Source organism: Sinohyriopsis cumingii, chromosome 4 (assembly GCF_028554795.1).
Source record: "Sinohyriopsis cumingii isolate HCF-2022 chromosome 4, ASM2855479v2, whole genome shotgun sequence".
NCBI lineage: Eukaryota > Metazoa > Mollusca > Bivalvia > Unionida > Unionidae > Sinohyriopsis > Sinohyriopsis cumingii.
In genome coordinates, this window is record NC_142964.1 from 53,159,386 (window position 1) to 53,186,657 (window position 27,272).

General features: G+C 35.9%; 1 protein-coding gene and 1 long non-coding RNA gene across 3 annotated transcripts; one reads left to right on the forward strand and one right to left on the reverse strand.

Annotated features, from left to right (window-relative positions):
- The first annotated feature begins 7,092 nt into the window (after positions 1 to 7,092).
- On the forward strand, positions 7,093 to 10,665 carry LOC149801165 (uncharacterized). Its single transcript, XR_016420584.1, has 2 exons — positions 7,093 to 7,375; positions 8,137 to 10,665. It is a non-coding gene; the product is annotated as an uncharacterized LOC149801165 (long non-coding RNA).
- LOC149801166 (uncharacterized) lies at positions 9,335 to 11,682 on the reverse strand. 2 transcript variants are annotated; one of them, XM_089955192.1, is made up of 3 exons: positions 11,443 to 11,682; positions 10,656 to 10,731; positions 9,335 to 10,191 (listed from the first exon to the last, which is right to left on the reverse strand). In XM_089955192.1, exon 3 carries the CDS (start codon positions 10,186 to 10,188, stop codon positions 9,805 to 9,807), a length of 384 nt encoding a protein of 127 aa, XP_089811318.1. In that variant the 5' UTR covers positions 10,189 to 10,191; positions 10,656 to 10,731; positions 11,443 to 11,682; the 3' UTR covers positions 9,335 to 9,804. The 2 variants fall into 2 exon arrangements, with proteins under 2 accessions (XP_089811318.1, XP_089811319.1); XM_089955193.1 differs by having other exon boundaries at positions 10,056 to 10,191.
- Positions 11,683 to 27,272: the final 15,590 nt, after the last annotated feature.

Genomic DNA, 27,272 nt, shown 5'->3' on the forward strand with positions numbered 1-27,272 from the left:
GGAGTGAAACAGGGCTGCGTCCTTGCCTCCTTCGGCATCTTCTTCGCTGTCCTGCTCAAGCACGTCCACAGAAGGGTTGTACCTGCACACGTGATCAGACGGCAGACTGTTCAACCTGGCACGACTGTAGGCGAAGAACAACGTGCCTGAAGCAACTATCAGGGACATGCTCTTCGCAGACGATGATGCTCTAGCCACTCATACAGAAGCTGAGTTACAGCGCCTGATGGACCGCTTTGCTGAAGCATGCGATGAGTATGGGTTAACCATCAGCCTAAAGAAAACAAACGTGATAGCCAGGACGCGGACCCTCCAAGCATCATCTTCAACAACTACGAACTTGAGGTAGTCAATTCAGTTCACGTACCTCGGCTCTATAATCACCAACAACCTCTTGTCCGATGCTGTGCTCAACAAGCCGATTAGAAAAGCATCAATAACTCTCTCCATGTTGACGCAGAGAGTGTGGAATAACAGCATGCTGAAAATGAACACTAAGATCTCGTGTACCGTGCCTGTGTACCAAGCACTCTCCTGAACTCTGTACGCCTCACAAGAGAAAAGACTAATCGCCTTTCACATGCGATGTCTCCGACGCATACTCGGGATCACCTGCAGCGATCGAGTAAAAAACGACGATGTGATTGAACGTGCCAAGGTTCATAGCATGGTCACACTCCTCCTCCAAGGTCGCATCAGATGGTTGGGCTATGTACGTCAGATGTATGACGGATGGATCCCCAAAGACCTTCTTTATTTGAAACTTGCCTCTGGCAAAAGGTCGATGGGACGGCCACGTCTCCACTTCAAGGATGTTTGCAAGCGCGGCATGAATGCCCTTGACATCGATGTCAACACCTGGGAAGAGCTTGCTCTAGACAGGACCAGCTGGCGACAGGCTGTCATCAATGGTCTAGCTTGCTAGCCAATGAAAAACGATCTCAGAGACAGAAGAATCAGCTCCAACCTACACCAGATTCAGCCTTCAAGTGCATCAAGTTCTGCAAGGAATTCCACTCCCATGTTGGGCTCCATAGCAACAACAGACGTTGCACAACCACCAACCAGGACATATTTCATGGGCGCACTTCCATCGTCTCTCGGGACTAACGGATGCCAACCATATCTATCAGTATATCTCGGTGTTTTAGAACGTCATATATTTCACATGAGAACTATAGTAATATTTTCATCATTTCGCACATAACTGTCGACCAAGACAGGTGTGTATTTTCATAGAGTAAATAAAACTTACACATGAGTAAACGGAGGGTCACACTCACCCACTGCGCCCATTCTTCCAAGAAGATCTGTCAAAATAATCCAAGAAATCCAAATCCAAAAATCCAAATACAGTCCTGAATGCAAATACCATCATTCACATCAAAGTTATACAACACTGCTTCACCAAAATGTACTGACTAAGGAACTGAGTTATTTTGAGTCACAAATCCTAACACAAACCAATTGGTTGGATGGATGGATGGATGGACGGACGGACGGATGGACGGACGGACAGACGGATGGATGGATAGATGGATGGATGGATGGGGTGGGTGTGCGTGCGTGCGTCTGTGTGTGTATATATATGTGTGCTTACAACGTTTCACTGGGGACGGTGATATTAAAACGTTAGAACTAGAGCCTTTATATGCAGCTTCGTTTATTTGCTCTAGTAAACAAGTTCTATGATCACTTTCAAAACTCATAATGGCAAAATATTTTGAAAAGGGCAACAAACAATTGTATTATTACATGTTGTCATGACGAAAAAATCAGTACGTTTTATCATCTGATGAAAGTATGAACATGTACATTTATCAGCCGGTGAATCAAGGCTAAGCATGACCAAAGAACAGAAGAATTATTATTCGTTAAACTTTTACTTGAAACATCATGAGCAACGCAACAGAAATTGAACAAGACAGCAAAATCAAAATACTTACTCAAATATTTCTTTCAAAATAAATTTTTCATCCGTCTTTCCTTTAATCTCACACCGCCATACGACGGCTAATTTTTAATGAAAGACTCAAAAACCATCATGGACATATTTGATCCCTTTATTACTTGTCACACCACAAAAAAGTCTCACATTTGACCTAAACTCTCCGGTTTACAAAAGTAAGGTAAACAATTAACAACTTGTTGTGCACACATGTTAGCCTTAAGCACAATAATCGGACATGCATCATTGCACCGTTTGCACTCACTACTAGAACAGTTTGGTACCCAGTGGACTGGTTCTGACTGACTTCTGTAATAGATTGATAAAACGAATAGCTTTTCTTTTCCATTTAAAATAAAAAATCATTTTCGAAAGCAGTCGATTTAAACTATAAAATGGTATGTGCGGTAGACGGCACTTAAAACCATATTTTTGTCCTACCGCAGGTACAATTACTTGGATGTTAAAGATAAGACAGCACTAATTAGATGTGACCCAGGTAACGTGTTGCCCATGCATAGATCACATGCTTCGCTTTGTGAAAAAAAAATTTGCAGCTTTTCGATAGATTAAGTATTTCGATAGAGTAAGACAGAGTAAGTATTTTGATTTTGTTGTCTTATTCAATTGCTGTTCAAGATGTTTGAAGTAAATGCTCTTCTTAAAGGAAATGAGAATACATGGGGATACATATTAATAATTTACCAGGTTTTCAACAACTTGAAAAGAAAATGCCGCATTTCATCGGCACCAGAGACGTTTACTGAGGCAAATTAGCCTTTTACTCGACATGCCCGATGGGCACATCACTTAGAATACAGGAGGGGTCAGATCTGAAATTAGAGGGTCTCGGGCGTCAGGCCATCGGATATTTTAGCGCTGGCCGAAGTTGTTTATCTGGTTTCGTCGCGTCAGGTGATAACAAGTTTATAATTGAGCTAATTTTTTCAGGCGGATAGCACAAATAAAAAAATGTAACCAATTCAACGTTTATAATGAAAGACCATTATAACAAAGCATTTGGAATACATGGACGCTATAACAGAGGAGGCAACGTTATATCAATGAAAGAAATAAACTATTTTTACTCTGTTCCTCTTTATATCTATATGTATATATGCCAGTAACAAAATAAATTAATCATAGTCCTCTGAGACAGGGACAGATTATGTTATTAGAATCCTGTTGAATATCAATTCGAATAAATATTTTTGACTTAGTGCATAGTATATCAGCAGCAAATCTAAATCATGTCTAAACATTACATTTATATAAGTTATGCTAATTGCCAAGTGTTTTGTGTCACATTTTGATACATACTGTGTACAGCGAATGAACTTGTAGAACTAAGCAATCGTATTGGATTTAACACTCATAAGTCAAAAAACCAATAATATAAAAATCACTTAATTTATAAGTGAATCAAAACGGCAACTTGTGATTGGTTGAATTCTGGTGATGATGTCATCATAATATTAGGTATAGTTTCTTATGACATGAAGTTAGCACTTTTCTCTGATGGTTTAAAAGAAATAGAAAGAGTTAATCATTAATTCTTTCAAAACTTCTGATAACGAGTTACCAAGAAAAATGAGGGGTGGTATGTGTCCACCTCAAGCTCCTTTTTCCTGCAAGCGTTGGTCAAGAGGTAGACATGAAAATTGATGCACAAAATATACGACAAATTTGAAAGTAAGGTTTATCTTCATCATTTGCGTACGATTTTCAGTGTTTCGAATCTATGTATTCTGTCTGCATGTAACAGATAGATGTTTAGATGCATCTTGACGAGGTTTTCGACCCTGCTTGGATGAAACGAAATATATTTTGACTGTGGTCGCAGTCATTCCTAACCATATTGATGAGGTCTCATTCCTTTCTATGACATGATGAAAATTAATCGGCGAATATGTTGACTGTTATCGTTCAGTGCTGTCATATCATTTCCAATCTGACCAAGTAAATATAAATCATCAATAATACGGAAGTTAAAGATTTTTCGATATGCATTTATGCTTGAAATACTAACTAAATTACATGAAAGAAAGGACATTCAGGCAAACCAAAACTTTATAACATGAAAGTAATCCGCTTTCACCAACGATTAATACTGACAGAAAGCGTAATACAATTTTATTTAGAATTATTATGGTCCAGGTAGTATTGACCGCGCAGCAATCGGTCGTGATCAGTCTCGTATTACCGATGGTAAGGGTACTTAAATTGGCTGCTGTTCAAACACTGAGTTGATTAATTAGTGTTGACATATATCGCGATGATAGGTCCAGCCATAATAACTGATGGGAATTTGAAGGATAGGTCAGAAGGAAACCGTATAGTAATAGTTCCAGTAAAGACTCACAGATTTCCTGAGAGGGGTATTAATTATAATGTAGGTTCCATGATTACTCAGAGGTTAGCGTGTCGGACTCGCGATCAAAAGGTTAAGGGTTTGAAATCTACCACCAGATCAGTGTTGGTCGGCTACAGTAGTAGTGTTTTCCTGGGCAAACGCTTTTTTAATAAATGAAAGTTGCTTTTATGGTTATGTCTATGAGAGTGCTAGCCCACTCAGCCAGATTAAGGAAAATTAAATTAAATGGTCATTTTTTTTGCCACTTTCGATGAATAAAGTCGGCTCAGAAGTTACTGTTCTGAAAGGACGATCGCAGACGACAACTTTACATATTGCCTGAGAAAGATATATAAAGTACAACGAGGCGTCCCAATGGGACAACAGTGCATATAATGCGTCCCAAGGGGACAACAGTGCATACGAAGTATGCAAGGCACACGTGCTGATCACTAAACAACACAAAATAATATGAAATATGTTTGCAAAGCATAAATTATAGCGGTGTAACATTTAATATGGCTACTTAAATGATCGATGATAAAAACTTGGATACTTTATTTGACAGATCCAAAGGGAAACGATCAAACGTTAAACAAAAACTAACTTGACATTCATTTAAGAGAAATGCAAATGAGTATAGACTTTATGAATATTTCAATAGTCATAATTTGGAAAAATCAGACTCTCTGAGTATATATATGTACAATGTCTTAACGATCAGATCGATCTGAGTATATATATGTACAATGTCTTAACGATCAGATCGATCTGAGTATATATATGTACAACGTCTTAACGATCAGATCGATCTGAGTATATATATGTACAACGTCTTAACGATCAGATCGATCTGAGTATATATATGTACAACGTCTTAACGATCAGATCGATCTGAGTATATATATGTACAACGTCTTAACGATCAGATCGATCTGAGTATATATATGTACAATGTCTTAACGATCAGATCGATCTGAGTATATACATGCACAATGTCTTAACGATCAGATCGATCTGAGTATATATATGTACAATGTCTTAACGATCAGATCGATCTGAGTATATATATGTACAACGTCTTAACGATCAGATCGATCTGAGTATATATATGTACAACGTCTTAACGATCAGATCGATCTGAGTATATATATGTACAACGTCTTAACGATCAGATCGATTAAGTAATGGTAGTAGTTTCCATTTAGGAAAATCAACATGTAAACATTTTGATACTAGACTTGAAAATTACAGACTTAACGGCACATATAAGATCATACTTAACCGTATGCAAAAGAGGTACAGATTGCACAAGTAAAACGTGAGGTACTGATTAAATCCAGGATAACCCATCAAGCATTTATGGGTTTGTTGTTTGGGACAAATGGGTTGCTGGTTGACGGGGGGGGGGGGGGGGGGGGAGTCAATACTCGCAATAGCCATGACTCCTGATATACGAAGCAAAAAGATCTGGAATGATATATTTCAAAAAATATACGCAGATTAAAAGAACATTATACAACGATAATTTTTTAGGAGATTACAACCATACAACCATGATACATAATTCAATGACAGCCAACTAACAACACACCCACACGTTTAAAGCAGATGAACAGAACTATAATGGGATGAAACGTGGATAAGAATAGATGTCATAAATGCATTATTTGCTGAAGCAATATTGAAAATTTAGAAACTTATTTTTAAACTAGGGACCCGAAACCCACAATGGGGAAAGTTCCTTTCTTCATTAATTTCTGCTTGTTTGGTTAGGTGATATTTGAATGCAGTTTAACATATGTTTATGTTTGTAAAAGATGTAGTTTCTATGGTAAGACATTCCAATTGTATACTGCGTTTAAATAAAAGGTCGAAGACGATGCGATGTTTACTCATGATACTACAACATTATAATTACACTATTGTAATGGGAATGGTCTGATATTCAAAGGAAATTAATACGAAAATATCCTGGACAACTGTTCTTCATAGTGTTTTATACGTGGTTTATCTGTTTTTGTTTGACTCTGTTTACCACCCGATGTTTTCCACACGCTGTTTTCAACAATCTGTTTTCCACACGCTGTTTTCTTCACGCTGTTTTCCACACGATGTTTTCGACACGCTGTTTTCCACACGATGTTTTCCACACGCTCCACCAAAGAACAGATCTTGGCTTAATTTTTATATACATCTAGTGGCTTCCGTTGTACCTCTCTGAAGTGTGTTTTTCCAATAGTATCTGATCTTATAAAACATGACAAGTTATTCATATGGCATCGGAACAATGCAGAGCATATAGTATTTTTAAGCAAGAAATACAAATTTTGTATATAAAGAAACCTTAGCCTGTTATTTGTGTGTGTGTGTGTGTGTGTGTGTGTGTGTGTGTGTTACTTGGAAAGAAAAAGTGTGTTTGTGTGTGTCTTGGAATTTTAATGTAGCTTTAACAATTTTTCTGTCATATCGCTACGATATATGTATTGTGGCAGTTTATAGTGATGTCTAGCACTGAGGCATCATGCCGCAGACATGTAGCATCATGTCCCACCAGTCACATTATCCTGACACCAACCCGACCAGTCATAACAGCAACCTCTTAATGCTGAGCGCCAAGCGAGGCAGATGTTAGTACCATTTTTACAAGTCTTTGATACTGCTTGGCCTGGTTTCGAACCCGTGACCTCCCGCATCCGAGGCGGACGCTCTAACCACTAGGCCATCGGAGCGGTCGGAAGAAGTCAAATGTAATTTCTAATACATGTATATACATCTCCACTATTTATAGACCATTCTTAGAATGTATTCATATATTCATGTGACCCTGGGTCAGCGAATCCAAAACGAGGCTAATATAGGCACCAGCTTCATTTTACCTCGCAACCATGGCTGCCACAGTTGATACCGGCAACAGAAAAAATCGTGACAATTATTGTTGTGTTCCGTTGTGCAATGGGAATGCTAGAATTCACATAGATTTAAGCTTCCATCATATCCCATCAGTGAAGAAGATGGAGCTTCGTAGAAAATGGATTATTGCAATACGTCGTGATGAGGGGCTGAATTTTAAGGTAAGAAACTGGATGATTGTTGGTGTGTTTATATTTTCTTGCAACTGAATGATTAAGAATAAGAATTCCAAACGCAAAATAGATTCTGTCGATGAAGTAAATGATTGTATGTATGTGTGTTTTATAATGACAGGTTTCTAAAAATGTTACCCCTAGTCCCATTCCACATAACGGGGTCATCGAAAACTGGGCGTACCTCCAAGCAGCGCATTTTTATAAGAAATTATGAATTTTGCGTAGGAGTAGTAAGTACAGAAAAAGTAAAGTTATTACCTCGTTAAAAATACAAGTAGAATGTAAATGACCACGATAGAGAAGAGAGATAGCACCAGTACAATGAAAATGATGAGAGTACAAGTTGAATGAAATTACGAGAGAGAGAGAGAGAGTGGATAAGAATTAATGAAGCTGTTGATAAAACATCACTGCATAATTTCTCTTATTTACTCTGAAAAGACCTGATTTATGTGGGGTTTATTTTGCTTGCTGTTCTCCTCCAGATGGCACTGATATTTAATCAAACCATAGCTTTGTAACTTTTGTTTTACACATTTATTTCATGGTGTGTGCATGACACAGTGTTTATGTGTATGAGAGAGAGAGAGAGAGAGCAGACAATCAGTGGAAAGCAGCCTCTGTTAAAACTCTTGTATAATTTTAAATTATAGTGAAGCTGGTAACTTTACTAGTTATATTTTTTTGTCTCCATTATAGTTAACAAATGTTGATGAAAAGCTACATTATTATTTTATCTTCTTCAGATCCTGTGAGTTGCATATAGCATGCAAAAGTAAAATTACAGAGCTGGAGAAGAGACTGAGGAAAGCAGTAACAGAATTGGAAGAGAAGGAAAGGCAACTGCAAGATTTGAATAAACAAAAATAAACATGGAGAAATTTGGATTGAACAGATTTACAGATGATGATGAAATGATAGACTTTTACACTGGTTTTCCCACATATGAGGTTTTTATAACCTTCTTCAATAGCACCAAACCTACTGCAATTAGAATGAAGAGCTTATATTACAGCACAGGGAATGACATCAACATCAGGGGACGGCAAAAGGCAATGGACCCAGTGGATGAACTTTTCATGTTTTTGTGTAGATTTAGATGTGGATTTCCGATTGAAGATATGTCTGTTCGATTTAATATTCACAGGTATTCTGTAAGTCGGAAAATAATCATGTGGACAAATTATTTGTATTTCTTACCAAGTTGTGAGCAGGTTCAAGCAAATATGCCTCTCGATTTTCAACTGTCCTACCCAGGAACTAGAATTATTATTGACTGCACAGAAATATTTACAGAAAGACCCTCATCTCTAGTGCTTGCATCAAAGACTTATTCAAACTGCAAAACTCACAACACCTGAAAAGGTTTGGTAGGGATAGCCCCACACGGTGCAATCACGTGTGTCTTCCTTGTACTCTGGATGCATGAGTGATGTGGAGATCACAAAGCTGTCAGGGCTTATAGATTTGTTAGAACCAGGGGACCAAATCATGGCAGATAAAGGTTTTGTTTTACATAAAGTTTTAGAAGGTACTGGTGTTTCCATTGCAACACCACACTTTCGGTGTAGTTATGGGTAGTTCACAGCTTCCCAGGTGGAAACCAATCAAAAAATTGCAAGCCTGAGGATACATGTGTAAAGATACATTAAGAGGGTGAAAGAATACAAAGTTATTACAGTCTGTGGTGCCTTTGACAATTTCTGGGTCAATAAATCAGTTGTGGACAGTAGCAAATGTACTGACTTTGTTCAAATGACCACTAATTAAACAAAAGAAATAGCATTTTGTGACATGGAAGTATCATGTAGAACTTCTGAATGAAAACAAAGATACTGAGACATTATGAAAGTACCACATAAGGTTCATTTTATTGACATTTCAGTAGTTTATTTTTAGACCTTAAAATCATGCCACATTTCATTGGCTTCTTGTCATGCAAATACCTTTTAGATGTGTGAATCTTGTTCATTTTATTAACATTTCAGTAATATACAAGTTTTTTTAAAACACCTTTAGTAACATCGTGTAATATTTCAATGACATCTTGAATTTCATGCAAATACCTTTGGTAAGATGTGTGTATGTCTATATATATATATATATATATACACACACACACAATTATTCAAAGGGTTCATGTGAAAATGATACACAATTCTATAATGCATCTATGGGTGACTGTTCCGGCCTATATACATATATAGTAAGCAAAACCAGCTACGCTGAATTTAAAATTGACAATTTATGTAAGTAGATTTTAAAAGCAATGCAACAAAGTCCACATTGGCAAATGACTTGCAGCCATTTTGCTTGGAGTTGTCAGAATGATTTAATAATGTAAAGGCATAGAAAATTCATTTTAATATATCTTACAAAACATTCATATGCATATATACAAACAGGAGAACGTACTAAATGAGGTAGAATCTATAACAGAAGAGATCAAGCTTGTCCTTGACAGCTTGCCAAAATTCCCTGTCAAACAGAATAGTCTCAACATGAAAGTCATTTTCCAACCACACACAGAAATCACACCATTCCAGTCCTGTAACTGCCAACTGCATTTGAACTTGGTAGTAGTAGTTGTGGTTTGTTTTCAATTTCAAGGCATCATTAGAGACCGCAAGGTACTTCAGAGATAGTAAAGTGTCTGCAACTGGACATTTAATCTCCAACAAACCATAAGGGGGGGTCATGTTGGGGTTGTAGACTTTACCATCAGGAGTTGCAGCAAGCCAATGACAAAATGGGCTCACAATTATGCCACTTGGGTACAGATTGACATTGTCATTCATTCTCTAGAAGAAAAAAGTTATTTTTTTTATATAAAAACAAACCAAAATCATAAATCGCAATAATTTAAAAGGTGATTTTGTTTCTTATTCAAATAAAATGTTCCTACACACTGGGGTGTCATTTATGCAATACAAATTATTTTCCTTGATTTCTTAAGCAGGTTTTACAAATTTTTGTTGTTGAAATTTCTTTTAAAAAGGATACAAATCGGATAATTTTCTTTTCTTCTTTTCTTTACAGCATACTCATTTTGTATTCCAAAAGCAATCCTAATTTAGGAAAATAGACAGTCCTGGAAAGTTTATTTGAAGAAATATGATATGGCCAAACTGTATCGTAGACAGCATTTATGCAAGATCTGAATTTCGATAATATTTTAAGTGTTGAAATATTAAAAATATCTGTGCATGTTGAATATAATTTTAATAATTTATAATATAAATATGAATGAAAAAGACAGGTTTACCTCAACAACATGTGGTGACTCGTTCTTCTTTTGTGATCTAAAACACCGTCCCTTGACAAGGCATTCATTTCCATCTCTATAAAATGAAAATAAAAGAGAAACTCAGTTTAATAAACAGATTAACATAATATCCCATACATAAAATGACAAAATGTTATATTGTTTAGACACGATTATTCCCTATTATGTTTACTTGATCTAATGTGTGCAGTTACATACTGGGTGTTAAATTCATCCATCTACCAACACCACAAAACTAATAATAATTATAATCAATGAACAATGAAGAAGTTCACATAAATAAGGGACCAATTTGTGTATTTGGGGGCAGGGTGCTCTTTGAAAAAAAAAAAATATATATATATATATATATATATATATATATATATATATATATATATATATATGAATGGATATAAAACAGCTTTGAACAAATAATCCTGCTGTTTTGTGGGTAAATATAAAAATGTCAGGTTGTGTACTTTTGATACATATTAAAATGCAAGGTATGTACCCAAAACTATTTAAAGCGCACCACAAAGTCTCTATTGGTGAGGAAGGGGGCGTGGTTGGTTAAAAGGGCAGTTTGTGTCACTATGCACGTTTTGTAAATGTTTTATTCTGACCGCGTGTTTTGACCACAGTACTGACTGACAGCTGTACATCTAAATCAGACCTACTCAGAACAAAAAATATGCTTTAAACAGTTTCATTTCTATATCGTTAACTTGTGTTTTGTGTGCAGTAGAGAAAAAGTACACTCAAGATAGGACGTAAATCAACTTACCTTTAAGAGAATGGACATATCCCTCACTGTAATACTTGAATCCTTTTGTCATCTGTTCATTCCTGGAACTGCTGGAGACACCCGTGATGAAATTCTCAACGAATGTAAAAGAAATATCTGGCAAACAGCTCAGATCGTTACTCGATGTACAGTAAGACGCCATATTTTTTTTCTCAGTCTGCCTACCGTAGCCTCGTTTTCGCGAGACATTAATATTCATGAGGATCTCATTAAGAATGGTCTATAGGAAGCAAATTTCAATATGATTCACACATAACGTCCACGGCTATTTCTGCACCGTCTACATAATGATCCCACCATGTTTTTGGTATAGATATTAAAAGCATTGTTAAAAGCTTTTAGAAAGAAGACGTGTAAACCTTTCCTTTTAAAACATTGGAATTTGTGAGAATCTACTTCAGGGATTTTCGTAAGCACCATTCGTGTTCAATAATTCAGAATTTTTGACAGAATCGGAGGTGAGAGAATTGTGATAGACATTTCGGTACAAATGAAAGAAAATGAGATTTCCGTGACAACGAGTTTATAGTATTCTACAGAGATATAGATGATGCACGTAATACGATCCAAGAGTACAGGAATCACAATCAATCATGTTTGACACGAGTGGTAACTTCTTGGCCACATCGTAAACATGGGTGTTTCGACTGTCGTTTGGCAGTGGAACTGTTTGTTATTTAACAGACACGAATTGATGGGACCTACATTTGAATGAACGTAATCACATCTTAACGAGTAAACGACTGAAAACGATTTGTTATACAAAATTTATTGGAAGGCTTGTTTAAAAAACTGTTTGATTCTGGGATCGAGCACGCGTTCGAATATTATGTGTGGATGACTAACATTTGGTGCATTCAATAGTTGACGAGTAAAGCATTCGAACACATGTACCTCCCAGGAGAATATAATATGGCTCTCTTTGATACAACTGTTCAATTAAATTAAACACTGAATGAAAATCGATTTAAAGTCTTGCATTAATCATGCATAAAGCTAGAGAAAAAAGCAATTCATCTTTGCCACATTTTGACAGAAAATAAATGAACTTGTAAGATAGATGTTCGAGATGTTTGAGAACATTGAATATTTAAACTTGCACATGGATAGGAATCTCAAGTAGAGATTACCGTAATGAGTTAAGAAACAATAAATATGGTTGTCTCAGCATAAAAAGCCACAATAAGTGTTTTTCTTCGCTCTGAAATCCATGTTGAATACAACATATATATATATATATATATATATATATATATATATATATATATATATATATATATATATATATATATATATATATATATATATATATAACATTCAAAATGCAGTTTAAATAGATAAAGTTATTGAATATACAGATGTCTGGTGAAATATGGATGTTTGTGTAAATTGAAAATGAATATCGTATATCGATAAATGTGTATATGAGAAATTGGAAGGGATAATATAATAGCGCAATTGAAGGGCACCACATTAAACCAGTTAGAGTAACGTAACTGAGACAGAAAACGCAGTCGCGTTGGCATTTAGCTCATAGTAGCATCAAAACACCGCAATACCAATTGGAATAAAATATTTATTAAAAGTGGCGTCATCATAAATAGAAAAAACATTTTTGAAAAACAAAATGTATCTGCAAAGATTCTTTACCTCTATTTCATATGCCATAAACCTTACATATATATATATATATATATATATATATATATATATATATATATATATATATATATATATATATATATATATATATATATAGACAGATAGATAGAAGTTATCATCTTCAATTAAAGAGGATGCATGCTGTGTTTGTGATTTTAAAAGTGTCATAATACCTTACTCGAAGTGTCCGTCGTGCTGCACAAGACAAACATAGAAGAGATAAAGTCTGGACAGTGCTAACAGCCAACCACTTTCCATTAGGTTTTGTTTGTACCTCTTGTTGGCCTTGAATGTTACATAGGAATGGTTTACGGACCTACATCTAACATTGATGCGCTTTTATAATAAAACCAAAATAAAAAGCATTGAGTGAAAAATGCAAAACCTATTACATTAGCAGCTGAAAAGGAGAAACTATTTTAACTCCAAAAATATTTAAAACAAAGATATAGACAGCGAAGCTAAAGGACATAAAGTGCGTAATCACGATGACTTGACTGGAATGCATAGCAATCCTGCTCTTAAGGACTGGTTTGAATTTCATATACCCAAAACATATCCCACTATTCATTTATAACTTGTCCAGTTATGACAGTCAGCAATTCATTTGAAATAATTATGCAACAGTGAGTTGAAAAATTTATCGAAAAGCGATGAGAAATATATTTTATTCAGCAAGGACTTAAGCGTAAATTTGTGAATAAAGGATAACCATGAAACAGTTAATTGGTTCGAAAATTATAGCTCAGATGATTAATCAGAGGGATACAAACTCACGAAAACATTGAATTATTTTGGTAAGTTTTACACAGGTGTTGCACAGGCACCAACAATTCTGATAAAGATATTTACCTATACAAAGGCATGGTTATATTTTAATCATTTATTTAAACATATAGGCCATCAATAGGGTGATTCAAACACATTAAATGGCGACTGTCACTAGAAAGATATTACTATGGTTCATTTTCCACTTGTTAACATTAGGTGATCTACATTACTTTACCGTGAAAACATATATTTTAATGATGTACAGGTATTTCAGTTAGATTTTTGACAGATTATGACGTGTTTTTTTATTCACTTTTGACAGATTATTACACGTTTTAATCAGTATCCTTTGCCGTGAGAATCATTATCCTTTGCCGTTAGAATCAGTATCCTTTGCCGTGAGAATTATTATCCTTTGCCGTGAGAATAATTATCTTTTGCCGTGAGAATAATTATCCTTTGCCGTTAGAATCAGTATCCTTTGCCTTGAGAATTATTATCCCTTGCCGTGAGAATAATTATCCTTTGCCGTGAGAATAATTATCCTTTGCCGTGAGAATTATTATCCTTTGCCGTTAGAATCAGTATCCTTTGCCGTGAGAATTATTATCCTTTGCCGTGAGAATAATTATCCTTTACCGTGAGAATAATTATCCTTTGCCGTGAGAATAATTATCCTTTGCCGTTAGAATCAGTATCCTTTGCCGTGAGAATTATTATTCTTTGCCGTGAGAATAATTATCCTTTGCCGTGAGAATAATTATCCTTTGCCGTTAGAATCAGTATCCTTTGCCGTGAGAATTATTATCCTTTGCCGTGAGAATAATTATCCTTTTCCGTGAGAATAATTATCCTTTGCCGTGAGAATAATTATCCTTCGCCGTTAGAATCAGTATCCTTTGCCGTGAGAATTATTATCCTTTGCCGTGAGAATAATTATCCTTTGCCGCGAGAATTATTATCCTTTGCCGTGAGAATTATCCTTTGCAGTGAGAATACTTATCCTTTTCCGCGAGAATTATTATCCTTTGCCTTGAGAATAATTATCCTTTGCCTTTGCCGCGAGAATTATTATCCTTTCCTGTGAGAATAATTATCCTTTGCCGTGAGGATTATTATCCTTTGCCGTGAGAATAATTATCCTTTGCCGTGAGAATAATTATCCTTTGCCGCGAGAATCATTATCCTTTGCCGTGAGAATAATTATCAACGATAACGTGGTAATAGTAAGTTTGAAGAAAAGAAAAAGAAAATCAAACTTTCCAAACCTTTCTTTGGTAGTTTTGCTCTGTTAGAACTAAACAAGTCGCTATTGTACGAATTATATTGACATTCTCTAATATAGGTAAAATCATCGGGAAACACTGGCCCATCGTGGAATCGTCGGACGCACTGAAGTTAATCCTCCCTATAAATAAAAAAAATGTGTAGTCGCCTACCAAAGACCAAAACACCTCAAGGACATCCTAGTCAGGGCGAAGCTAATGCCAATCACTAATCAAGACCGCCCTATTCAATCTGGCCCCTGTGCCGATAAAAGGTGAAAACCTGTCAACATACGATAGAAACCAGGACATTTTCTAGGACAGTGACTAGAGATAAACTAACCATGCATGGTCCAAACAAAACGTGTAAAACAGAGAATGTCATTTATCTCATCACATGTAAGAGCTGTAACCTTCAGAATGTTGGAGAAACTGAAAAGCCACACAAATGATCAACCTTCATAGATCTCAAGATCTGATTGGATGACAAAGAAACTGTACAGAAGCCCGGTCGCAGAACACTTCTCCTCCACTGGCCACACTTTCAGCGATATAACACTTATTGCAATTGCTCACAACCCCAACTGGAGTCCCCAAACGAGGAAAGAAAAGGAATGTTACTGGATACGCCGCCTTAGAACATTGAAACCAAGCCGTTTAAACCAAGAAGACAAGAAAAAGACAACCATGCACAAATAAAATTATCTTTTACAGCCGACACATTTTCTTTTAAATAATTCTCTAAATTAGCCTAATAGCCTATGATTACCATAACAATGAAATATCCGGGATATAATTTGCGTTTACATAAATTTACATAAAGTAACAGATGTCGTTGTGGCTCATCAATTTCTGGGTGAATGCAATTATTTTCCAGTATCGGCAACTAGCTGAAATAATGTAGCTGAAACATAATAAAGTTCAAAGGTTGAATTCCTAAAGGCTTTGTCTTTCTCCGATAATACATATATACATGCCTAAAACAAATATAGCTCAGCTGGTTGGTATGCGTGTAAGCCCGACTATTAGATGAATAATAAATAAACATTTTGTGAGCATCGTTATTTCCTTTCTTCTGTTAATTTGAAAGTGGTAACCTTTCTGATTGTTTGCTAATTTAAGATCACCACGATGTAATATGTTAGTGTGTGTACTTTTCATATTAACAGGCACAATGAATGTCATTGTAAATAATGTAAACTAATGTAAATATTTATGCTGCTAATTTCTGGGTGCAGTTTTTGTTCATTACTTAGTGCCATCTGTAAACTGTAGTATAAACTGAAAACCTGGGACTAAATAAAGTCTGACAGACCTTCTAAAATCACCGAGAATCTGTCAAATTTTGAGTTGAAATTTTTTCTGGGTTACTTTCCCCCTCTCATTGTGCACGTGATCAAAACACCCTCATTGTTTATTTGGGGTTGGAACTGCAAAGGGTGTACATGACACAACGATTTGTCAGACTGAGGTATTTTCTTGTGCTTATTACGAGTTATGTATGAACCGTACGTCGAAATAATCGTAGAGATAGAAAAAGGAGCATTACTTACAGAAACGTAGGAGACTTTTACAACTTGCTTATAGCAGCATGTATTTTTGGTTCCCATGGATTTTCCAATTTTGCCATACCGTCAGGATTGATTAAATCAAGTCTTCCATCCTCACTGTTAGTAAAGATGCATAGAGAAAATATATTATAAATGTTTTTTAATTATTGAGTCGCAAGACGAGTCTCTCGATCTTTCACTCAAGTATTCAGTTCTCTTTCATATGTTTTGATTTAATTCTGATTTTCTGGTATTATTCTATACTCTAATCATGTCTGATGTCATCAGACACACAAGGATCGAACACAGATTGATGTACAGCTCCACTTGTTGCATTTGTTGCTAACACGTTTTGATACTGTTGCCGGTTTTCAATGTCAGACATTTAAAATGAGTCTAAGATATCGCAATTAACTTCCATAAATATCAATAGTGTTCTACGTCTTTGATTCGTTCAAAGGAAAAGAATAGACTCATTCCTTTTGTAGATTAATTTCATAAGTAGAATGTTAATTGATTTCTTGCAATCTGGCACAAAGCTATATATTATGGAATGTCTTTACAAATTTCAGCATATAAGTTTCCAAACATTTGATATAATTCTCATTTTTGTGTTTTGTTGGCATATTGTCAACGTCTGTGGTGTAGTTTTTAAAATACATTACAAACCTGTTGTTTCTTCGCTGACAACTTTAGCACTACTGTATGATGCTGATGATGTTTTCTGGATTTTTGTTTTCCCAACTTGACATGCATTTTTTATGAAATGCATTCTGTACACTCCTGGCTTGGTACAGTATAAAAGTCATAAAGCAAAATGCATCCCAGAATTATATTCGTTTGTTTTATTCATACATCTTGACATTATATTTTTTATTTTTTTTTCCATCTTTTTCTGTAGTAATCTAGTTTCTTTTTTAATTCATTCATTCCATCGCCTAATGCAAAGTTGTGTAATCACATTTCCTTGTTCATTTCAGTTTGAATATCTTCATTTTGTTCGATTTTAATTGTATCAATGTTTCAACTTATTTATCGTATATGAAACTGAGTTATTTTTTTCTTTTTTAATCGGATCTGTAGGTTTCTTCAACGTAATGTTTAATGTCGTTTCTTTCATGCAAACTTTCCATCTCTGGTACGTAATATTCCGTTATTTTCTTTGTTTCTCACTGTTACAGTGGTAAATTTTAAAACTAGCTTTAGCATTTATTTACATAGTTTAATCTCTTTTACTACTAGAGATTTATGAAATCTAAATCTGTGTATCTATACACTGTAAAAGGTGCACTGGTTTTTATCTCAACTGATTTGGTTAATTTCGTGCAATTGTTTGTGACCGTTTGTTTTGTGGATGTCATATATTTTATGCATAGTTAATTATGTGTGTATGTATGTATGTATGTATGCATGTATGTGATTAAACGGCATGTCAGCACAACTCTGGCCATATAAAGATTTGTAGCTGTAGGCATAGAAAGTCATAGAAAACAAACATAAAGCCAAAAGTAGTTAAATCCTTAAAATATAAAGTTTAAAGTCCAAGGCTTACGTAGTCATCCCATCAAGACTTACGTAGTACATCACAGGTAAAAAGGTGGTGTCCATTAGTCATCCCATCAAGACTTGGGGCCCCGAGTGGCCGAGTGGTCTAAAGCGCTCACCGTTCCGGATCACTGCCATCTCACCTCTGTCTGCGTGGGTTCGAGTCCAAGGCTCGGCTAGCGTGGGTACGTGGGAAAGCCTGCCAGTAGCTTCTCGTGGGTCGGTGGTTCTTCCCTGGGTTTTCCAGGGTTCTTCCTCCACCAGTTATACTGGCTGCCATGTATAGCCTATCTTGTGCTGAAAATTGGCGTTAAACCCTAGAACAACAACAACAACAACCCATCAAGACTTACGTAGTACATCACAGGTAAAAAGTCCAAGGCTTACGTAGTCATCCCATCAAGACTTACGTAGTACATCACAGGTAAAAAGTCCAAGGCTTACGTAGTCATCCCATCAAGGCTTGCGTAGTACATCACAGGTAAAAAGGTGGTGTCCATTAGTCATCCCATCAAGGCTTACGTAGTACATCACAAGTAAAAAGTCCAAGGCTTACGTAGTCATCCCATCAAGCCCAGAGGCGTAGCTGGGGGGGGGGGGCAGGGGGGTACATATGTCCCCGGGCGCCAAGGTACAGGGGCGCCAAAACGAGGCTTACAACGTTACATTATAATAAGTAAACAAGGGTAATATTCAAAAATGTGATTAAACGGGGAGGGGGCTGGGGCGCCAATTTTATAGTTCGTCCCCGGGCGCAAAATATCATAGCTACGCCTCTGATCAAGGCTTACGTAGTACATCACAGGTAAAAAGGTGGTGTCCATTAGTCATCCCATCAAGACTTATGTAGTGCATCGCAGGTAAAAAGGTGGTGTCCATTAGTCATCCCATACAAATAGACAGCATCATCGGATCTAAATCAACATCTGCCATGGAACCGTGTGTTACAACTTAAAATAACCCAGACCAAGGTCGGATGCCACATGATTCTCCACTAGACCCGGGTATACGCTGTTAACTCTACATCATAAGTAGAACGAACAGCAGTGACCTTAATTTGTCGGTGCATTATAACACGGCTAATCGGGGTCAATGCTGTTTGTAGTCATGACTAGCTATACTCAAGCACATACGGGGTTTTAATTCAATAGCTAAAGTTGACATGTAAATTGATCTACGCTGAGCACCAATGCTTTACATGATCTAAGATGAATTTTTTTTCGTGGAAACACCTATCAAAGTATGTAGAATGGTAGGCAGTAATGTCGTTATTATAATGTGCCCTATAACTGATGAATCAGCAAAAAAATGTAGTATCAGTCTGAAAAAAAAGATTGAAAGCAAATGGAACGGACTAATGGCAGGACTACAGTAATTACAGAAGATGACAAGAACGTTAGGTTTATTATACCTTTCCGAATATATATTAAGACGTCTGAGCACTTGCAGTTCCAAAATGTCTGGCCTTTTAATCCCATTTTGGTATGTCATTTATGGTACACAGACAGTATATGCATAGATATAAGATATACCATAATTATATAACACTAATTATACAGGACAGCAGCAGGGAAGGCGAACAGACCAATGGTTGAAAAACGTCCAAATGTCGAAAATAAACCTTCCTACAAATGATCGAAAAAAAGAAAAGCGTCGACGAATTTAAAAAAGCGTCGACACTTTACTGAGAGAGTCTTCATGGAATTTCTAATTAATATTACTTTATTGTCGTTGGTGACTTTTTTATGTTTATTATGCACGTTGTTTACGCAATTACGTCAACGCGAGGTCGCGCCTTCCCTGCAGCTATTCATCCAAATATCTTATCAAGACCTACACGATATCGGGATCTAGGATCATATAAATTTATTGTTATAAATCCATGCGGAGTAGCTTGCGCTCGTGAAAAGAAATTTCTAAATTTAATTATATCCATGTCTCCGCTACACCAAGTTTGATGAATATTTCGCAACGTATGTGTGTCTACGCCATTAAACACAACTAAAACATTACAGTTATCCCTGATCACTTTCGGAATCTGTACGTATCGCTGGGTAACATAAATCACATCAGTGTTTTTATGTCTTCCTCGAGAAAATATTCTAGCTGGATTTGATTGTTTGTCCAGCATCACATCATCGTATACAACTAAATTATTAATAAATCCATATAGATCATCAACAGATGATGCTTTATCAATATCGGTTATAAATTTAATGACATCGTCATCCAGTAATCGCGCGTTTTCATTAAAATCTTTAAGCACATCATAACATCGTTGATCATCAACTGATGGTGCTACCAAATATAACTTATCCCATTTTAGCCATCTCATTATAAGATTAAGTAACAACTGTGTCTTTCTACTTCCAGATGGTCATATTATTATCATCCTAATCGAGTTCGGTAACGCAGGATGATGTTTACCTGGCTCTCGTCGCCGAGTTCCTGAGAAATCAATTATATCCATATTATATAAATACATGAATCTATATTGTTTACGCTGTAGAACTAAAACCCCAACTAATGATCTGTCCACGGTTACAACAAAAAATGCGAGAATAGCATATGGTGGAAGATGTGCAGTATGTAACAGAAAAAAGTTTTCTTTTTTACCTATAAAAGATGGTGGTGATATTGCTAAATTAATGTCAAAGTTCTCAGGAACTCCGTGGGCTAAATACCAAGGAGAAAAACATCTACCAGGATATAATTATTGCGGTCCTGGTACTCGACTTGATATCAGACTTGACAATCAGGATCAACCAAACCCAGGCGAGGAACCAATAAACGCTATTAATAAAGCGTGTCATGTTCATGATGTAGCATATAAAAGCAAAAACCTACAAGACAGACATATTGCAGATGTGAAATTAATTCATGCGTTAAATTCTATAAAAATTAAAAATATCAGAGAATCGTTAGCTAATTGGTTAATAAGATCCACGATGAAAGGTAAATTAGCGCTAGGTGCTGGTAATGTATAAATGGAATCGATTTATTATTCCCCAAGAGGATACTGGAAAGGTAACGCAGCAATTAGTAAACTCGCTGATGCAGCAAAAGTCACACGTGTTACTGCTAAAGCGTGGTTATCTAAACAGGCAATATGGCAAATTTATCTACCAGCACCGAAACAAATTCAGTACGCGTATTTCGATGTCAGCGTCCCTAATGAAGTTCATCAAGCTGATATTTTGTTTTTACCACATGATACTGTACGCAGAAAAATATACAAATACGCGCAACTATCGTTGATGTTGCAAGTAGACATAAAGAAGCAGAACCATTATTGACAAAGACAGCTGCTGAAGTAGTCGATGCGTTTAAACGAATTTATCAACGTGGACCCGGACCACAACGTGGTCTACAATGGCCACATCTGCTACAGGTTGATCCTGGCAAAGAATTTCTTGGTCCAGTATCATCGTTGATAAAGCAACATAATGTCACCATCAGACGAGGACACACTGCAATTCATCGTGATCAGGCAATTGTTGAATGATTTAATTGAACACTTGCTGAGCGGTTATTTGGATATCAATACGCGAAGGAATTTATTCAAGACAAGAGATCTCGTGAATGGGTTGCAAGATTACCAAGTGTGATAACTGCGTTAAATAATGAAGTAACTCGAACGACCAACATGAAACCTATTAATGCAATTACAAAAAAAATATACCAATACAACGACGTGATTTTTCAGCGCAGCCAGTATTAGGTAATGTTACTGTAAGGTATTTATATGAACCCGGTAAACTCGAAGGTGGTAAAAGAAAGAGCGACTGATCCCATTTTGGAGTGTTACCTCACATAAGATATCCACCGTGACAAGATCCTCAGGTAGACCCGCAATCTACAGATTAGATTCAACTGCTCTTCAACGTGAATTTACACGTGAACAATTGCAAGTAATTCCTGAGGATACGCAATTACCACCGCGATCACTTAACTAGCACCTCTACGTCGATTACACTCAAGACAGGTCAACATGTTATTTTCTCGTGTATGACCGCGACTGTTATCTTTTCTATCTACGGTAAATTGTCTTGGATTATTATTTGAATATCTCCATAACATCACACAATTACAACTTGTACAATGATTATTCTGTTGTTGTTGTTTCAACGTGCTAATAAATTCAACGTCGAGATCAAAATCGCGTTTATTTTTTTTATCAGATTGTTTATAACCAGCTAATTTTTTTCTTATTATATCATTGTCAATATCATCACTAATCACTGACTCGTCCAAGACAATTCTCCGCAACTGAGATATTCTTCTGACTCGAGACACTGCGAGATAAACTAAGTTTGACCACTCGATACGATCATCTATAATCCAAACAACTGTATCAGAAATAGTTAATCCCTGAGATGAGTGAATCGTCATTGCATATCCTAGTGTCCACAGAGATTTGTTCAACGATAATGCATCTTCATCAACATCAACATCAACTGTGATAATATCATTTAATACTAAATTCTGTTTCTCGGTCTGTCCCGGTATATCAACGTCAATATTTTTCCGCCGTGTATCAGCTGGTCGATAACATGTAACTGAAACAATTCCCATTGAAGTGTATCACGAACTATTTTTCTACTTGCAACTATCAGATCATTCGGTTTCCACGTCTGCAGAAAGTCGTTCATGGGTGTTTCTGAAATTATTCCACGCATTACTTCACATTGAATTTTATTCGGCTGTAGTCTGATTAATTTTTTAAATTCTCTTAATTCTGCATCAAGCGCTCTATGATCATCATTTATTTCTTCGTAATAATCGACAAAGTTATTTAGCCATCCATGTGGAGATGGTCCAACAAACGGTGGTGGTTGACCGTGATCGCCACACATTATCACAGCAGTATTTCTTGTTAATAACCAATCAAGAAATGCTTTTAATGTTTCTAACGGCACAGTGCATATTTCATCCCAAATAATGATCCTTGGAATATATTTTTCTCCCATCTTCGAAGAAGTCCATGCATCACCCTTCCATCGGAAGAAGCTATGATAAGTACATAATTGTAATCCTCGTTGTTTCATCTCTCGCGCGAGTCTGTGTGTGGGTATTAGCACGATCATATCTGAGTTCTGAAACAGTTCGATCGCTCGAGTGGTTTTACCAGAACCGTCAGGTCCGTTTAGATAAACTGTTTTATTTCTAGTTATTGGATCGTACACCGATGGTGCAGATGATAATTGTAGTTTTTGATGGTTTTTTTTACAATAAATATCTTTAACCGCAACATCAGCTGATTCGGAATAATCGAGTATATTTTCCTTTTTTATTCTCCACGAACCCCATGATGCACAAGTGTCTATATTTAATTTTTCTAACAGTCCTGAATATTGTTTTTTTGATATAAAACGAATCTGTAGCGACCCTGACAGCGAGTGTAGAAACTTTATTTATCATCGATAATAGATTTATCGAAACGTACGCGAGCATCGATGATCTTAAATGAGTATACTGAGGTGACTCACCGTCCATATAACTTACAACTGTACCTAATTTAGCATCATCCATAATCAATCTTGTACAATGTCGTCTGTGATCATATGCTTCTCCTTGGGTGAACTTGCCGATTATTTTTCTACCGAGATCTTTTGCGATTTTATACTCGTAATCGGTTATATCGGGTTTTCATCATCGGAATATTTCTTTTGTTGTGGTAACCAAACTTCGGTTTGTTTCCGATATGATATAATTGCTTCACTTGCAATCAACAGTGTTAACATCGCACAGTCAAGCATATACCGTAACAGTACTATTGGTGCCCACATTTTTTCTGAAAAATGTTTTCCAAACCAGGTATAACAAATCGCATGGAGATCTTTAAACATTTCAAATGACTCGATACAAGCAAATCCAGTTAACTCAAAATCCGGTAATGGTCCATTTATCGATACTCGTGTCATCTCGTGCGTCGGATGACCGAATCGCTCAAAGTACACAGAATAATCTCCGTATCCAAGAAAACTTCCAGGATAACATGCAACCATATCAACTGAAATAACATCTTTAAAATTATACTTGGTATTCCACAATCCACCGTGTCCGTATTCGACACAACTCGACATTATATTATTAAGAAAATTAGACCGAGTTGGTTTCCAGGAATTTTTCTTTCTAGCAAAATGAGCCGCAACTGACGAAACAGTAAAACAGTTGCTCAATAGTTCGTCAGTATCATCAGTATATTGCAGCGCAAGATTTTTCTTTTTTTCGTGGAGAAGATCTGTTCGATAAATAACACCATTTGGTCGTGCAAACTGATCGAACTTGATTTTTTCTTCCATATCTGATTCGTCGTTAGAACTCTGAAACAGCCATACTGACACAGGATCGTTTTTACTTATCTCGTTAATAAAATCAAACATATCACCGCGATATTATTTAACAGTTCGATCTCGTGGAAACACTGTTACTGCGCTAGTCCACGTGTGCGCGTTATGATCAATAATTTCGATCGAAGCTCCTTTTGATTTATATTTTGATTGATATAAGATCTCTCCTGTTATCGTCGCTACGGTTATTGGGAATTTTAATTCTTTTTCCTAACTGAACGACATCTTTGATAGATGCTCTGGTATCTTTAACCATCTCGCCCCACTCGTTTATTATTTTACGTCTTTTATCCGTTAGACCGTTTCCACGAGTCGAAACGGTAAAATGTTCTATTACTCGTTCAGCCACACAGTTTATTTTTGAAAATCTCATCGGCGCCAGTTTATTAATGCTGGGTTTTTCATTTATCACATAGATTCCATAAATAACTGCTATTACAGGATACGCTCGCTCATAATACGGTTTGTCAATACCGTGTCTGCAATGTGGTGCTGGAGTATGAGGTAAAAAAGAGTTATGTGCGAAATGTGGTGGAAAAAATATCGAGAACTTAAGAGATACTATGATAAAAAATATAATGTCAGTGACGGAGCTATAAAATCCGTGGAAGATTATCTAAGTTTTCAGACAAATTATGATTTAAACAAATAATATTATTGTATAATGGAGCAAAATGAATTTGTCCCACATCCTGTAATAACTAAATACGAATCAAATCGTGATGGTATGATCGGAAATTGTAGGTTGAAAAGACCAGTTGGTTTTGTTACTAATACTGTCTATCTGATGTTTGGTGTTGATAAAAAGAAAAAGTATTACTGTCATCGATTTGTGTATGAATGTCACAATGGGTTGATCCAAGATGATCTTGTGATCGATCATATTGACTCAGACCCTCAAAACAATAATTTATCCAACCTTCAAGCTGTTACACAGAGCGAGAATAATACACATTGTAATACTGGGAGATGTAAAACAACCGGAAAGAGGGCGGTTAAATCTACAAACATAGAAACTGGCGAAGAAATTATATTTCAATCAATAAATTCTGCTGCAAAGTATTTTGATATTCACCCATATTCAGTACAAAAAGTCGCGGAAAATATATATAAATTCGCTTTCTCAAAAAATATAAGCAAACAGTTATTTCCAATATCAATAATGGAGATAAACTATCAATACTATCAAGTAATTACCTCAAATTATATTTATTAACTATTTATTTTTTGGGGTTCCAGCATTTTCCACTCGTATACTACTTATTTTCGACTTGAGTGAAAGGGAGATAATTCTGTAATATAGCTTTCTCCGTAGATTTCTGATTTTTATGCTCGTAATTAGTCAATTAACCATCTACGACGTAAGTAATATCAATAATTATACTCGTAGAAAGATATTTATGGCTTTTTAGCTCACAAAATAAAAAATAAACGTATTTTACACTTTACAAAATACAACACAGTAAGTTATTTTTAGATCCGTTGCAGAGATACATACATTGTATTTTGTCATTTTGATACTTCTATCGTTGATGCAGAAAAACCCAGAAAATTCCCCATTTATGGGTTTTTCCGGGTTCCTCCACTATATATACTGGCCTTATAGACTAGGAGTTATGGTGTTTAATGTTGTGTTGTGTATCCTCTGAACTTACTAGTGTGCGGTGGCAGACTAGAAGTTATGAGGCTTATATGTTGTGTTGTGTATCCTCTGAACTTGCTAGTGTGCGGTGGCAGACTAGGAGTTATGAGGCTTATATGTTGTGTATCCTCTGAACTTGCTAAGCTGCGATGGTAGACTAGAAGTAATGGGGTTGTACTGTCTTTTTATGTATCCTCTGAACTTGCTAGGCTGCGGTGGCAGACTAGAAGTTATGGGGTTTAATGTTGTGTTTTGTATCCTCTGAACTTGCTAGGCTGCGATGGCAGACTAGAAGTTGATATGAGGGTTATTTGCGATTGAAGAAACCATACATCGAACACTTCAGATTGTTAAAAATTTGATTTAAATATATATATACTGTATAATGAACCATGAAAATATTAATGATGTAATTGTTGCTATTAAAAAATTGGAAAAAGATGGAATTAATATATCTGATGAATTAAATCCTGAAAAAAATAATTTCTGATTATGAAATTTTGCAAGAACGTAAGAACCAAGGAATACACACACTATCATCCGAATACAGGTTCATAAAACGAATTCAGACTGCGACGTTTCAGTCGCTAGCTACTATAGAAGATGATCAAGTGAAGGAATTCGTTCCTCTTTCTGCTGCAGTAGAAAAAATTAGATCGGAGTTATCCCACGAATACGAGGCAAAATAATAATTAGTACTCGTATAAGACAATTAAGAAAAACTATGTCAGCGAGTAACTTCGTTACTGATGAAACGACCGAGTACGTGTAATATTTTATTTTCTTTTATCAGAAATATTTTATTTTATTTTATCAGAAATATTTATTTTATCAGAAATATTTTATTTTATCAGAAATATTTTATTTTATCAGAAATATTTTATTTTATTTTTTCAGAAATATTCCGACATTTTTTTAGTCAAATTTTTTATTTTTTTCAGCTATTTTAGTCGATTTGTCAAGGAAAATTGATGAATTTTCCAATATCATTCGGGTCAAACTTCAAGCGATTCTCTAATTG

Coding starts and splice junctions, on each gene's coding strand:
- LOC149801166 (XM_089955192.1), bottom strand. CDS start 10,188: ATGAATGACAATGTCAATCTGTACCCAAGTGGCATAATTGTGAGCCCA.